The sequence below is a fragment of the Triticum dicoccoides genome, chromosome 7A (genome assembly GCF_002162155.2).
Source record: "Triticum dicoccoides isolate Atlit2015 ecotype Zavitan chromosome 7A, WEW_v2.0, whole genome shotgun sequence".
Taxonomy (NCBI): Eukaryota; Viridiplantae; Streptophyta; class Magnoliopsida; order Poales; family Poaceae; genus Triticum; species Triticum dicoccoides.
This window is the reverse complement of record NC_041392.1, coordinates 491,378,078-491,393,199: the sequence shown is the minus strand read 5'-3', so window position 1 is coordinate 491,393,199 and position 15,122 is coordinate 491,378,078. Positions and strand designations below refer to the sequence as shown.

The 15,122-nt window shown below is 49.0% G+C and overlaps 1 protein-coding gene across 1 annotated transcript in view; it reads left to right on the top strand.

The window, feature by feature from the left end:
* Positions 1 to 8,178: 8,178 nt before the first annotated feature.
* The window catches only part of LOC119329816 (stromal cell-derived factor 2-like protein), a 20,476-nt gene continuing 13,532 nt past the window's right edge, over positions 8,179 to 15,122 (top strand). Inside the window, exons 1-2 of the mRNA XM_037602911.1 lie at positions 8,179 to 8,614; positions 8,764 to 8,904. Of these exons, the coding sequence (XP_037458808.1) occupies positions 8,507 to 8,614; positions 8,764 to 8,904 (249 nt within the window). The 5' untranslated portion in view covers positions 8,179 to 8,506. The remainder of the gene's footprint in view (positions 8,615 to 8,763; positions 8,905 to 15,122) is intronic.

The following is a 15,122-nucleotide window of genomic DNA, read 5'->3' as shown; positions in this document are numbered from 1 at the left end:
TTAGTGTATGATTGAATCGAGGGCGTCACAAGTTGGTATCAGAGCCGACTGCCTGTAGGATCCCCCTTTCCAACTCCTTGGCCAAAGTTGAGTCTAGTCACTGAAAAACTTTTACTAACATTGGATGTGTGTCTTACGGGCCCACGTCACCATATGGGTGGTATTAGGATCTTTTACTCCTCGTCTATACTCTGGGACCGTAATCTCTCTTCTATTCGGGTTTAATGGTTTTAGTAACTCGAACATTAGGATCTCGTGATCACATCCGCCCGGAGAGCCCCTTATTTCAGATGATCGCCTGCTGCATCAGAAGATTCCGAAGATACTCGACGATTTTCTCTCGAGACTTTGTGCCTGTTGCCTTTGCAATTCCCTACCACCGAAATATCCTTATGGATAACTACACATGCTTACCAACCTTACATTCTATCCCATTGATCTTGTTATTACAAGATGCCCTGAACTACTCTCCTTTTCCGAGAATCCTTTGAGCTTACTGCCTTGCAGTTCCTTGTCATCTGAATACCCCTACGGATAACTTTGTGCACCTATCGAGTATCCGCTCACCCTCAGTTGATTCTTGTACTTCACAAAAGTCTTCATAATACCATTCGTTCTTGTGAAAATCCTCAACAACCTATTGTTCTTGAATTTCCTGCTTGCTGGCATTATGGTTAATACCATAAGTCTAGTAATCTTATTGTCAGCCTTTTTCATTTTCATTTTGAGTCCGTTGATACAATATGTTGCAAATGCTCGCAACCCTCAATCAGGTCCTAGAATTCATCCCTCTTGCTCAGACGTCATTTTAACATGTGTTGAATCTCGAACAATCAAATCGCCATCGATTGTACCCCTATGGCTATTCTACCTATCCATCCCTAATGAGAGCATTGCTTCTGATCCCTTGTCTTGGAATTCATAATTCCTTTGCAATTGAGCCTTGAGTTAGTCAGTTGTTTCTATAATCTGATCTCCTTGCATTCTCTCTTCCTCTGGTTGAATACCGATGCTCGCATCAAATCCCTTGTGGACCACCAGACCCCCCTTTTTTCAGATTTTATCCAACAACGTCCTTCATATTCAATAAGCTGGTGAGCCTTTCCTCGGATACGTAATGCTTTTGGTAAATTTTATTCTCCACTTTCACAGGCATGCTCTACTACCGAGCTTGTGTTATTATTCTTGAAATTTATGATATATGTTCCTAAGATGCCCCGATGGGTTGAACCTATGCCTTCCCTAATCTGTGTGAACTCGAAAGTTATGCGGATTGTAATCTACTGGCTTTCGTCTGATAAAATTTCAATACTACAGCTTCACCAAGAGCGAGAAGTAAAATGAAAGGTTATGCATTGTAGAAGTGGGAGTCGACCCTGAACCTTGTGTTCATGCCCATGGACACGGTGTGGGACTTATCATGAAAGCTTCTTGCAAGGATATTTAATCATTTGAATAATTCTCCCAGTATTGTGAATTGGATCCCTTGTAGTTATGGTCCCGACCATATTTCCTCCTTGATTCCATTTATTTGGTAAGTTACAATTACTTAGCCTGTGCCAATCATTCCCCCGACCAACCTCTACTCCGAATTACCTTCTGGCATTACACCTAGTACTTGATACTGGGAAGCTTTATACCCCATCACATCATTCCTAGCCTGGTCGGCAATATATTTTATCTTGTCAACTTTTTAACTGTGCTACCTGGTCCTTATGCTCAGAGCAACTTCCGACGATGAGCTAAGCTTACATCGATCTTTCTCATCTTATCATTTCTCCTTGAACAGCAAGCTTAATTTCGAGTTTGTGTCGTACCCATGGTTCCAATAACCTTTCGATTCATCATTCCTTTGACTGGATGTCATCGCCGATCGATTACGTCTTCATGAAATCTCTCGACTAATGTGTCGTGATCATCATTAACATTCTGAGCTTTTCCAGGATATCAATCGAATTCATGATGAGAAATACCATTCACCCTTGATGATTTGTGTTATCATCGACAACATTCTTGTCCTTTCCCCAACACAAACTTGTTCACATAATTTTGAAATTACATCCTTTTTGACATGTCGATGGATTGCGGCTGAGCCCGTCGGCCACACCCTCATCTTTTCCCTGCTAAAATTGTATGACTTATTTTTTTTAATTGTTTCCGATGGATCCTTGGTGTATCCAGAGTCTGACCTTTGCTTGAAACCATGTCTTTGCTATCTCGAAGCATGTCTGTGGTAATACGATCTCCAATAAGAACATTTGAAGCATGATACAAAATTTTCTTTATTAATTATCCAAACACCATTGTATGGGTAATGTCATGAAATTTCTTTCCCTTTACCTAATTGGTTATCTACTTACTATCTTGTCATGGATATCATCCTCTGCTTGTCCTTGGGAAAGATATACTCCTGATAATTGTGCTTAAACACATTTTCCTTTCCATTGCTCTGATTAATATACTAATCATATTTTCCTTTCCATTCTTTTGTTTAACCTTTCTGGTAAACTAAATTATCACAGTAGAGATAATTTCTTGCTTAGGTAAGCACCTCAATGTACAACTCTGTCAGTAAAGACCTTGTTATTATTGTTGTTGACATTCCGGTAACCACCGATGGACGAGAACTTTGCCTAATGGCCCGCCTCGTTCAACGAGCAGGATAATGGTTCTCTTTGTCCCTCGCCCCTGGTACCGACATTGTTGCTGACATAGCTGACAGGCTGCCCTCTGACATGCCTTGCTATCATGACCGTGCAAGATGTCATCGCTCCTTCTATTTTAACCCACATGGTGGGCCCATAACCCACAGTTCCACAGGATCGGAACCTGACTCTCATGTATATCCTATATTCCGAAGTATCAATTGCTCTTGGCTTTGTGTGTTGTCACGAGCCACCGTTCGAGAGCTAATCTATTCCCGATGCTCTGAACCCCCCTTCTCACACTCTGTTCAGGTATCGATCGTTTGTCCATTCACTTGAAACTGCCCATTGTACCTTCAGATTTTGCTCTCGATGTTTTCTTAAATTTCAACTCAAGAGACACTTCTGCTACATTCCCTGAATTATTCACCAGATAATTAACCCTATAAGGGTCAGTTCTTTCAAAGTTACTCTTTACTTTCGCACTTAAATCTCGGGACGATATTTCTTGTAGTGGAGGAGATTTGTAACACCCCTAGTGTCATGCTACAGTAACCCTCTATGATTAAACTAATCATTTTCCAAACAGTTCTTAATCACCTTTGTTCAATACCCATTTGGAAATTCCAGTCAATTCAAATTCAAGTGAAGTTTGAAGTTGCTCAAAAGTTGCTGGAAAAATTGTTCATCATTTGTCAAAAATTCCATGACAATTATTTGTTAATGAACACAACATCATCATCAACTCTAAATGGTCCTAATGCATTTTAACAGAGAAAAAATAGCCTTTAAAATGCCCTTTTCTTTATTGTGTAAATTCAATTGAACTCCAAAAATGCCCAAACTTTTCGTGGCAGTGCTGGATATTGCAAACTAATTATGTGACCAAGTTTCACATTTTTGCAAAATCTTATGGAAGCTCAAAATATTACTAAACCCCTTTCTGTAAAAAGAAAAAAAGCAAAAGTAAAAAAGAAAGAGAAAGAGCACAATCCACTGTGCACTGGGCCAAGTGCACAGTGCCTGGCCCGAGCCTCGGCCCACTCCAGCTAGTCCGGCCCAGCCCCTCCTCGGGTCGCCTTCTCCCCCTGTTCCCCCGACCGGGGTCGCAACAGGGGCGAGCCCCGCCGGACCGCCTCGCCGTCGACAACCAGGGAGGGGATAAGAGCGCCCCCTCGACGCCTCGAGTCCTCCCCCTCACCTGCCGCCACTCCCACTTTCCCTCGCCCACTCCGCCCGCTCTTCCTCTCCTCTCTCCCTTTAGATCCACCGCTTCCGAGCGCGTCCATGGCCGCGACGCCGTGCTGACCGCGGCCACCGCTGTCCCTTCCCCTCTCCGACAAGTCCCTGAGTGTTGCCGTGCCTAGCTACATCTTCTCCGACCACGGACTTGAGCTCGTCGCCCCTAGAGCGCCATCACGCCGTCGTCTTCAACCTCCGTTCGCCCGGGATCACCGCCGCCGTACGTCGCCGTCGAGCTCCCTCCGGCTCCCTTGTCCACTTCCCTACACCCGCAGTGAGCAGCCGCTTCGATCTCCCCTCTCCTCGGCCTCTCCTAGTAGCCGTAGCCGCCGTTCCCGTCGCCGCCCGAACGCAGCTCCGCCGCGAGGCTCGCCGCCGACGTTGTGGTCGTTGACCTGCCCGTCCGAGCACTCGAACATGCTCATGTCCCCTCACCGCGTCCGCTCGTGCCGCTAGATCCCCTCCCCGTGCCCTCTGTCGCCATTGGCGGCGATGGCCGAACTCCGGCGTCCGCCTCGCCGCGTGCCATCGTCGTTTTAGGTCTTCCCGAGGCCAACCGTTAGCGCCACCTGACGCGCCTCGCTCCCCTCTTTCGAACGCCACCTCGCGCGCGCAAAACGGTGGCCAGAGCGCATTTTTCGACGAGTCTCGAGGCCTCCGCCGCATTCTGGCATCGCTGCCGATGAGTCGCCGGCCCCGCTGAGCTGGCGCCGCGTGGGACCCATCCACGATCGCTGACGAGTGGGCACTTGCGCCCTTTTGACCGCGTTGACCAAAGTCAACGCGGGGCACTGTTCATCCCTCGCGCTGACATGTGGGCCCCCCTCTATTATATTAGTCTAATATCGTTTTATAAATAAAAAGGATTAGTTAACCTAAAACACTCACTGACGCCCGGGGCCCACTCCTCTAATTATCTGTGCTAGTTTAGTTTTGATCCACTGTTAAAATAACAGAGGCTGACATGTAGGTCCCACTGGACCCACAGGTCAGGTTTGACCTGGTCAGCCGTCTGTTGACCTGTTGATGTCATTGTGACATCATGTTGACGTCATATATCTTTTTCTGTAATTAAAATAATTCCAAGTTATTGTTTAAATCTTTAGAAATTCGTAGAAATTAAACCGTAGCTCGGATGAAAATGTTTTCTATATGAAAGTTGCTCAGAAAAATCCAACGAATCCGAATACGCGGCCCGTTCATCTGTCACATGCCCCTAGCATGCTGGACATGGAACCGTTCCCTCTCTTTCATTTGTCCAGAATCCGCCTAACGCCGGGAATTCATCCTCGGATGTTTATCCCCTCCGTCTGCAACGTGTAGTACTACGTTAGGGCAGCCCTAGCTCTGCCCGTCGTCATGTTGTGCCTTGTGATGCATTGTTTGCTCTGTATTTACTGTTTCTTCCCCCTCTTCTCTTCGGTAGACCCCGAGACTGATGATGCCGCTGTGATCGACTACGTCACTGACGACCCCTCCTTCTTGTCTGAGCAACCAGGCAAGCAAGCCCCCTTGAGCATTCCGATATCACCCATTTCTTTTCCTCTCATGCTTGCATTAGAACTGCTACTGCTTTCTGTATGATCCTACTCTGATGCATAGCCTGTTGTTGTTACCTGCTTTCATACCTTACCTGCTTATCCTAAACTGCTTAGTATAGGATGGTTAGTGATCCATCAGTGACCCCACCTTGTCCCAGTTGCCCCGCTTTATGTTCGATGACTCGATCAACGTGATCGATGTCCAGGCTCCGACACCGCACATCACCCCCTAGTTGTATGACTCTGGAGAGTTACCATCGAGTGCCGAGGGTGGAACCTCTTACATCACTCCTGATGAGATCTCCGTAGTGTAGCTTTACGGTCGAGGTCATCGAGGGTGATTTCCTCCTTAACCACTTCCGTTACGGCTCTGTCGTCCCATCAAACGAGAACCTCGAGGGTGGATCCTCTTACGTTCACCTTGATGACAACATCGAGTGGAATTCACCGGGGGTGATTCCTCGGGTTTTCCCCTTGGTGTTAGACACATAGTTACTATGGTTACTATGACTTTACACTGCGCCATGTTACTAAGGACGGGTCGACCCTGAGGGGTACCCGCGCGAGCTTAATAGCGAGTGATGTGGAGTCGGGTTGACCTGGAAGGTGCCCGCGAGATATTTACGAGGCGTGGCCGGGCATTCTTAGCCCTTGCCGCAAGTACTCGAGACGGGGCAACGGGGTCACATCTTTCGTGAGTCTCTGCTTGTTACCGCGCGTTCCTAATCCACTATGAGTTGGATATTTGATCTGAGGGGCCTCTGGCCTGATAGCACTAACCATCACGTGGGCATAGTATGGGCGTTCTGCATCGTATGCATCAGCCGAAGCTTAATAGACGTCAACGACTGAGCGGCGCGCGCCGGGTTGGACTGCGTAAGCACCTGCCTTGTTGAAGGAGGTAGCTAGGTCTGCTCACCGGCCGCCCACGCAACGTGCAGGAGTTCCCGGGGCGATGGCCCATGACCCCTGGGGGCATAGTTTTAGTCCGGCGTGCTGGCCTCTCTATTAAGCCTAGGTCGGGTTGTGGCGTATTGTTTGGCCGAGGCCGGGCATGACCCAGGAAAGTGTGTTCGGCCGGAGTTAATCGAGCGTAGTGGGTAAGTTGGTGCACCCCTGCAGGGAAGAAAACATCTATCAACAGCCTGTCCTACGGTAACGGACACTTGGAGTTGTATCCCGATCGATACAACTAGAACTGGATACTTGAGATGAGAAATGGATATGAGACTTGGATATGAAATGATAATTGGATAGTATGGCTCTGGGATTGCTTTCTCGCAGGGAGTCGAGAAAGGATCTCTGGCCGAGGTTGATAACATTACTGCTACTTTACTTTATGCTACTCTACTCCCTCTTGTTGCTGCAAGATGATGGTTTCTAGAAGATGCTAGTCTTCGACAGGCTAGGCTTTCCCCTTCCCTTCTGGCATTCTGCAGTTTAGTCCACAGATACGACCCATTCCTTTGACACAGATGCATACTTAGTTTAGATCTGATGTAAGTCTTGCGAGTACTTTGGATGAGTACTCATGGTTGCTTTGCTACTCCTTTTTCCCCATACCCGATTGTTGCGACCAGATGACGGATCCCAGGAGCTAGACGACGCCACTGGTGACTACTACTACCCGGAGGATGCTTACTACTACGTGAAGACCGCATACGACTAGGAGTAGTTAGGAGGCTCCCAGGCAGGAGGCCTTGCCTTTTCGTTCGTTGTTGCTTTTGTGCTAGCCTTCTTAAGGCAATCTTGTTTAACTTATGTATGTACTCAAATATTGTTGCTTCCGCTGACTCTTGTGTATTCGAGCCCTCGAGGCCCTTGGCTTGTAATATAAAGCTTGTATTATTTTGATTTGTGTCTAGAGTTGTGTTGTGATATCTCTCCGTGAGTCCTTGATCTTGATCGTACACATTTGTGTGTATGATTAGTGTATGATTGAATCGAGGGTGTCACATCTACTATGCGGTTATGCCTCTAAGTCGTGCTCCGACACATGGGAGATATAGTCGCATCGTGGGTGTTACAACCCAGCTGCATCGAAACCGCGACGTGCTCTGTGCCCGCGCCGTCGTGGGCGGCGACAAAGAGGAAAGGAGGAGAGAGAAAGGGATGGGATGGATGAGTGGACTCTTTTGTTGGATGACAGATGGGCCAGCATGCATGTGCAGCGGACGCAGCCGGACGAAGAAGCCACCAAAAGCGCCCGCTTTGTGTCTGCTTCGGACCCATTTCAGTCTCAAATTTGGGATAAAAATGGATCCGCATAGACACAAAGCGGACGCAAAAAAAATGGGTCTTTGCGTTGGGCCGTCATTTTTGTCCGCGCGGATCCAAACGGACATGTGCGGACGAAATGGGTCGCCTCATTGAAGTTGCTTTGGAGAGAAAAAATTAATATAGATGACTCAAATTACTTTTTGTCATGAGATATATGTATTCATATGTCATCACTGTACATGCTCTAATATAAACATGAAAAAAAAGGCGAAATAAAGAAGAGCGAAACGGGACGATAGCCCTCCGATCCACCAAAAGCAGAGTCGACTCAAACCCCTGCTTCCTCCACAAAAGCCGTTGCCACGAGGAGCAGATTATTGAACCAATGGCGTTTCGCCATATCACCATAACTGCCACGCTGACGCCTCCCATTCGCCGGGTACCCCCTGCCATGACGTGGCGGCGAGAAACCGGACTACCGGAGCTTCCTCTCTGGTCCTCCAAGCAGAAAAGTAAACGAAAAACAAGCACTCATCACAAATACAAACGGCGCGCAATTCGCCTGCTCCTTGCGACCTGAGTTCACCGCGGCGAAGCAGTGGCGTACGCGCGAACCTTCTAGAAGCTTCCCTTCGCTGCCCCGTCGACACCGCCGCGGTGGCGCCGTCCACACCCCAGGCGCCGGTCCTCTCCCGCCGCAAGCCCGCCTCCGCCGAGGCGAAGCCGTCGGAGGCAGCGACCACCAGCCTCGCCGGCGCCCTCGCGCGCGAGCGGATAAGGCGCCGCGGCGAGCGGGAGGAGGAGGAGGAGGCGGTGCCGTTCTGGCAGAGAACCTGGTTCCTGGCTCTGCTGCTCGCGATGGCCGCCGCGTCGTTCGCGCTCGCGCTTGTGCTCTACCTCGGCCTCGACCTCCCCGAGGCGTCGCCGTCGCAGTCCTATGCCGCCGACCCGGACACCGCTGTCGAGGTGGGTAATTCATTTCCGCCTCCCTCCTGGTAAGGTTGCGATTTGGGATGGCCGGGTTAGGGCGTTAAGCTGATTAGCGTTCTGTGTTTGGAACTGGGACCACTATGGATCGGATCAGTGACGCGATTGTTTCTCCAATTCCTTGTTAGATTTCCTACGGATCAGTGATCAAGTTGATGCATGAGAGGACCAAGTTTCGGCTGCATTCCCACGACGTGCCGTATGGATCTGGTAGCGGCCAGCAATCGGTCACCAGCTTCCCCAATGTGGATGACGCTAACAGCTACTGGGTATGTATCTCTCTAGCGCTGCATCAAACAAAACTTAATTGAACTAAGGCGCGAGGCCGTAGAAAATTATGTGTTTATTAATCGATTTACATTTTTTCCCGACTTCCAACACGATGCTGTTAACCTGGAATGGAAAGATCATTCTAGGCTATTTAGCATGCGAGTGTTTCAATCTGGTTTGCTCAGTTACTTGTCCTTTCTGTCAGGGGTGGAGCTGGAAAATTCACCCTGATGCACCGCTTTAACATGGTTTTAATTTTTTACGCAAAAGTGTGCTAGATAAATGTGTTCTGTAACTCCTAGCATGGATTATCTGACATAATAGCAGAAGATGTATACATACAAAAAAAATACAAATCAAAATGCTTTATTAATTTACTTGGAAATGATGTTATGCGTTTCCAAATTAATACTTGGAAAATCACTCAGCTGAACGAAGTAATATCCTAATTAGGAGTAAAACCCATAGCCAATGCCCCACATTTTGCCAAAACTCCTATTATCTGAATTAGGTTTAATCTATTGGCAATATCTTAGACAAATAATGGCAAGAACTGAGAATGAACAATTATTACCAAATACTAACAATGGAAAATAAAAGGTACCGCGCTAGAGCTGCTTGGTCGCGGTGTTGATAGATCAGCGCAGTGTCGGCCGTCTTCTCCCTGTCTTGTGGGGCTGGCATAGGCTCTGCCGTGTGCCGGGCCTATGCACATTTGACATAGATTAATAAACTGAAATCTTTGCTTCGCAACAACCTAGTGCAGAGAATTAAAAATAAAGAACTGAGATAGTCAGGAAGGACGATTTGCACTTCATAACCCGAGAATTGAGATTTAGGACATCTACATATGATACCTTGAGCTGGGCAGCTGGAGGAAGGGGCACAACATCGGCCGTCCGTTGTGGTCCATTGACCAGTCGCCTGTTTGTGTGACGGCATGCTTGATCGATCAAGGGGACGAAAGATCGATTTGTTGCTCTCCAGCTCCTGCACTTCCATCTCTTGGTTGACTGCTTGATGCCCAGCCACAGCAAACCCTACCAAAAGACTGCAGCCCATAATGCCATGCCCAAAACAAGGCTTCTGCGTGTTCGTCTCTCCGACCTGATGCACCGTTGTCAGTTTAACCTGGTGCACAGGCAAACAACAGCACCTATAGTCCCAAACAAGTTGGGGTAGGCTAGAGGCGGAACCCATAAGATCTCGCGACCAACTCATGGCTCTGGCACATGGATAGCAGGCTTTCACGCACCCCTGTCCATAGCTAGTTCTTTGGTGATACTCTAATCCTTCAGGTCTCTCTTAACGGACTCCACCCATGTCAAATTCGGTCTACCCCGACCTCCCTTGACATTCTCTGCATGCTTTAGCCGTCCGCTATGCACTGGAGCTTCCGAGGGCCTGCACTGAATATGCCCAAACCATCTCAGACGATGTTGGACAAGCTTCTCTTCAATTGGTGCTACCCCAACTCCATCTCGTATATCATCATTCCGAACTTGATCCTTCCTCGTGTGGCCACACATCCATCTCAACATACGCATCTTCGCCACACCTAACTGTTGAACATGTCGCCTTTTAGTCGGCCAACACTCAGCGCCATACAACATTGCGGGTCGAACAGTCGTACTGTAGAACTTGCCTTTTAGCTTTTGTGGCACTCTCTTGTCACAGAGAATGCAAGAAGCTTGGCGCCACTTCATCCATCCGGCTTTGATTCGATGGTTCACATCTTCATCAATACCCCCATCCTCCTGCAGCATTGACCCCAAATATCGAAAGGTGTCCTTCTGAGGTACCACCTGACCATTACTCGGTTTTAGTTCTACTAAGCCTAAACCCTTTCAATTCCAAGATTTCTCTCCATAACTTCCTATTTGCCCCCGTCCGACTATCGTCAACTAGCGCCACATCATCTGCAAAGAGCATACACCATGGAATATCTCCTTGTATATCCCTTGTGACCTCATCCATCACCAAGGCAAAAATATAAGGGCTCAAAGCTGACCCCTGATGCAGTCCTATCTTAATCGGGAAGTCATCAGTGTCGACATCACTTGTTCGAACACTTGTCACAACATTATTGTACATGTCCTTGATGAGGGTAATGTACTTTGCTGGGACTTTGTGTTTCTCCAAGTCCCACCACATGACATTCCGTGGTATCTTATCATAGGCCTTCTCCAAGTCAATGAACACCATATGCAAGTCCTTCTTTTGCTCCCTGTATCTCTCCATAAGTTGTCGTACCAAGAAAATGGCTTCCATGGTCGACCTCCCAGGCATGAACCAAACTGATTTTTGGTCACGCTTGTCATTCTTCTTAAGCGGTGCTCAAGGACTCTCTCCCATAGCTTCATTGTATGACTCATCAGCTTAATTCCACGGTAATTAGTACAACTCTGAACATCCCCCTTGTTCTTGAAGGTTGGTACTAATACACTCCGTCTCCATTCTTCTGGCATCTTGTTTGCCCGAAAAATGAGGCTGAAAAGCTTGGTTAGCCATACTATCACTATGTCCCCGAGGCCTTTCCACATCTCAATGGGGATACAATCAGGGCCCATTGCCTTGCCTCGTTTCATCCGTTCTAAACCCTCCTTGACCTCAGACTCCTGGATTCGCCGCACAAAACACATGCTGGTCTCATCAAAGGAGTCATCCGGTTCAATGGTAGAACTCTCATTCTCCCCATTGAACAGCTTGTCGAAGTACTCCCGCCATCTATGCTTAATCTCCTTGTCCTTCACCAAGAGTTGGCCTGCTCTGTCCTTGATGCATTTGACTTGGCCAATATCCCTCGTCTTCCTCTCTCGGATCTTGGCCATCTTATAGATGTCCCTTTCGCCTTCCTTCGTGCCTAACCGTTGGAACAGCACCTAATCACTACTAAAATAAAATTTGACCCTAGCTCCAAGTAGCTCCACCCCTGCTTTCTGTCCTTTTTTGCACATTCATTCATTTTGTAACTCCATTCTTTCTGCGGCTGTTAGTTATTGCTGATTTACATGTATCGCTCATAGAATCTGTCCAGCACTTACTTGCATGCATGTGAACAGTCTATCTTTGACATGGTTTCTCGCGTAGAGCTAAGCTTATTAATTGCCTGTTTAAAACTCACACTGCCTCATCAAATCCTCAGTTCTTGCTTCACATCATTGATGCCAGCTTCTCTGGTGACCGGCATCACCTGTTTGGTGGCAGATATGCGAAATTTTCCCGACTCTAAAGAACATGCCATTTTTCCACTTACCGGTGGCAGTGGGTTGTAATTTAGGCCAACTCCGTGTTTTTTAGGATCCCGTTGCAACTTCCAGGCTTCCCCAACTTCTCCGATTTGCACTGCGGCCCAACATAGTTTCGTGGAGCTGCTTTTGCAGCTGCAGTGTTCGACTCTGCTCCGTGCACGGAATTGGCGGAGCGGAGCTGGAGGAGTTCCAAACGGGCCCTAAGTAAATAATTTTAAAATTCCTTTTGAAGTTGACAGTTTGATTACGGATTATGTAATAAAGTGTAGATATAACCCATGAACATTTATAAAATGAACTAAAATAAAGCATGTTCGTACTCCATACCTCAAATGCGGTACGTGACCAACTGACATGGACCTTCTCTTTTGTCTAGCTGAGAGCATATCTGCACAAAGTACACTATTGTTTAAATATTTTTGTGAAGAAGGCTCTGAGATTGTTTACAAACGGACAATCTAAGTATTCAATAATATATTGCATTCACTTGTTCAAAAGTGCCAAAAGTTCCCTTAAGCTTCCGTAGTTAGAAGTGAATGGAGGCAGTATATGCTTTGGGCTAAGAGTGCGTAGCTGTGTAGGCTAAACAAACCAGCTTAGGGTACTCGTCGTAACTAGTAAGAAAGATTAACATTAACGAAATGGAAGAAAAATGATCAGCGCAGCCCTACCCCAAACATAATGCGAACATTTTGAAACACAACATTACTTTTAAGTTGTTTCAGTTTCATTTTCCAGCCAGTCACTGCATAAATCTATATTAAGGCTATGGCAGGTTGGTCATGTTCAAGAATTGCATCCTTGCATGCGCAAACTTGTGTTGGAGGTAAAGCTAAGAGATAAGTTGTTGTGGACTCCTTTTGGGGCCCACACATACCAGAGGTGTCGCAAGAAAATTGATGGCAGCAACAGTTCTATTCCAGATGTAGCAGGTAGTGCATTAGGATCAGCAGCAGTAAACCAGAAGCCTAGGCAGTAAATAGCGTCCAGGTGAGAGTTGGTCTAGAGTCCTTACTGAAGGTTAGGAAACAATAGTTTAAAATAAGTATGCAATACCCCTGTAGGATACAAACTATCTTAGTCAACTATTGTTTCCTAGGTTACTTCGGCTCTAGCCTAATATAAGAGGCAGCCCATGTGTACAAATGCCTTCCCCAAAGCAGACTCAGCTTCTGCCTCTCCTAACGCACGAAGGTGAGCACAAGTTATCACGTTACCCCATCAGGTCGAGACCTGTGATGTACAACCTTCTTTGCTCTCCCCATGAACTCCATCGAAAACTAGCCCATAACATATTGATCCATGAGCTAACCACTACTCTACCATGGCACACGGCGACGACAAGCAGACGACCATCATTCAGCAGCTCAAGCTGATTACCGAGCAACTCCAAGCCCTGCTCGCATCCTGGAACACTGGTAGAAACTAGGGTTCTACCTGGTCTAGGGCGTAGCCTGTAAGGGAAGGAGGGAGGAGGAGATTGCGCGGCGGCTGGGCGCCGTCCTTGCGGCTGGTGTAACGGCGGCGGACGCAAGAGGCAGCTAGGGTTTAGGTCTCCCGACTCCCTAAGGGAAGCCGAGCAAATATTGATTGCTTCTTGCTTGATTAGATTGATACATCTCCTTTCCTTATATAGAGAGGTTTACTTGACTCCCAAGCAAACGATCCTAATACGATAAGATAATTGGGCTAAGCCCCTAATATGCTGGTCATAACACTTCTCCCCGCCTCCACAAACAGCTCGTCCTCGAGCTGTAAGGTGGGAAAGCGCTTGTTGAACTCCTCGAGGTGATCAACCAGCGTCAAACACCTTCGCGACAGCTGGGGCGGCAAGGTCGGCGGCGACGGCGTCCTCCGGAATGTAGTCTGCAACCTCCAGGTAGAAGAGTCGCGGGCAGGCGTGGCCGAGCGTGTAGGGTTCGTCATAGTTGAAGCACAGCCCTTGGCGGCGACGCTCGAGTAGCTCGACCGAGGTGAGCCGCCGGAACGGGCGCGCCACGGTCGCGACGAGGGGTGCGGTGGAAGCCTGAGCAGGCCGACCCTGAGCGGGATCTGGCCAGGGTAGCGACCCAGCGGTCCGGGACGGTGATTCCTGCTGGATGGCCACCGCGCGACGTTCGAATGCGCGGGCGTAGTACATGGCCGACTAGAGATCCTGGGGTCCCCGAAGCTCCACGTCCACGCGGATGTGATCCGGAAGTCCACCGACAAAGAGGTTGGCCCGCTGGTGCGGCGTCACGCCCGACGCATGGCATGCCAGGGCCTGGAAACGGTCGGTGAAGTCCTGCACTTTGGAGGTGAAGGGAAGGCTGCCGAGCTCTGCCAGGCGGCTCCCGCGAATCGGAGGCCCAAAGCGAAGGAGGCAGAGCTCGCGGAAGCGCTCCCAAGGGGGCATGCTGCCCTCGTCCTGCTCGAGGGCATAGTACCAGGTCTGGGCTGCATCGCGGAGGTGGTAGGATGCCAGCCAAGTGCGCTCCGACGCGAGCGTGCGCTGGCCACGGAAAAACTGCTCACACTGGTTGAGCCAGTCAAGCGGGTCCTCCGTGCCGTCATAAGTGGCGAAATCGATCTTGGCGAACCATGGCGGCGTCTGGGCCGGCGCGCCATGGCCGACCCGCTCGGCGGTGCGGAGCAGTGATGTTGACGACGCCCGGTCAACGGTGGGGAGGCCGTCGTAGGCCCTCGCGGAGCCGGACGAGGCCCCAGACTGCAGCGTGGGTACCGGTGGGTCCCCGGCCTCTGTGTAAACTGGCGGTGGCGACGTCCCGGTTAGCCAGGCCGGGATCGGGGACGGTGACGGCGGAAACCGGATCTCCTGGATCGGAAGTCCTCCTGGTGTGGACTGGCCCAGTCCGGAGCTGGGCGGCGGCGGTGGGAGTTGGACCGGCGCGGGCGGCGCGGTTGGCGCGGCTGGGGCCGACGCGGGCTAGTGCGGCCACTGCGGCGTTGGGGCGGGCACGGGAGGC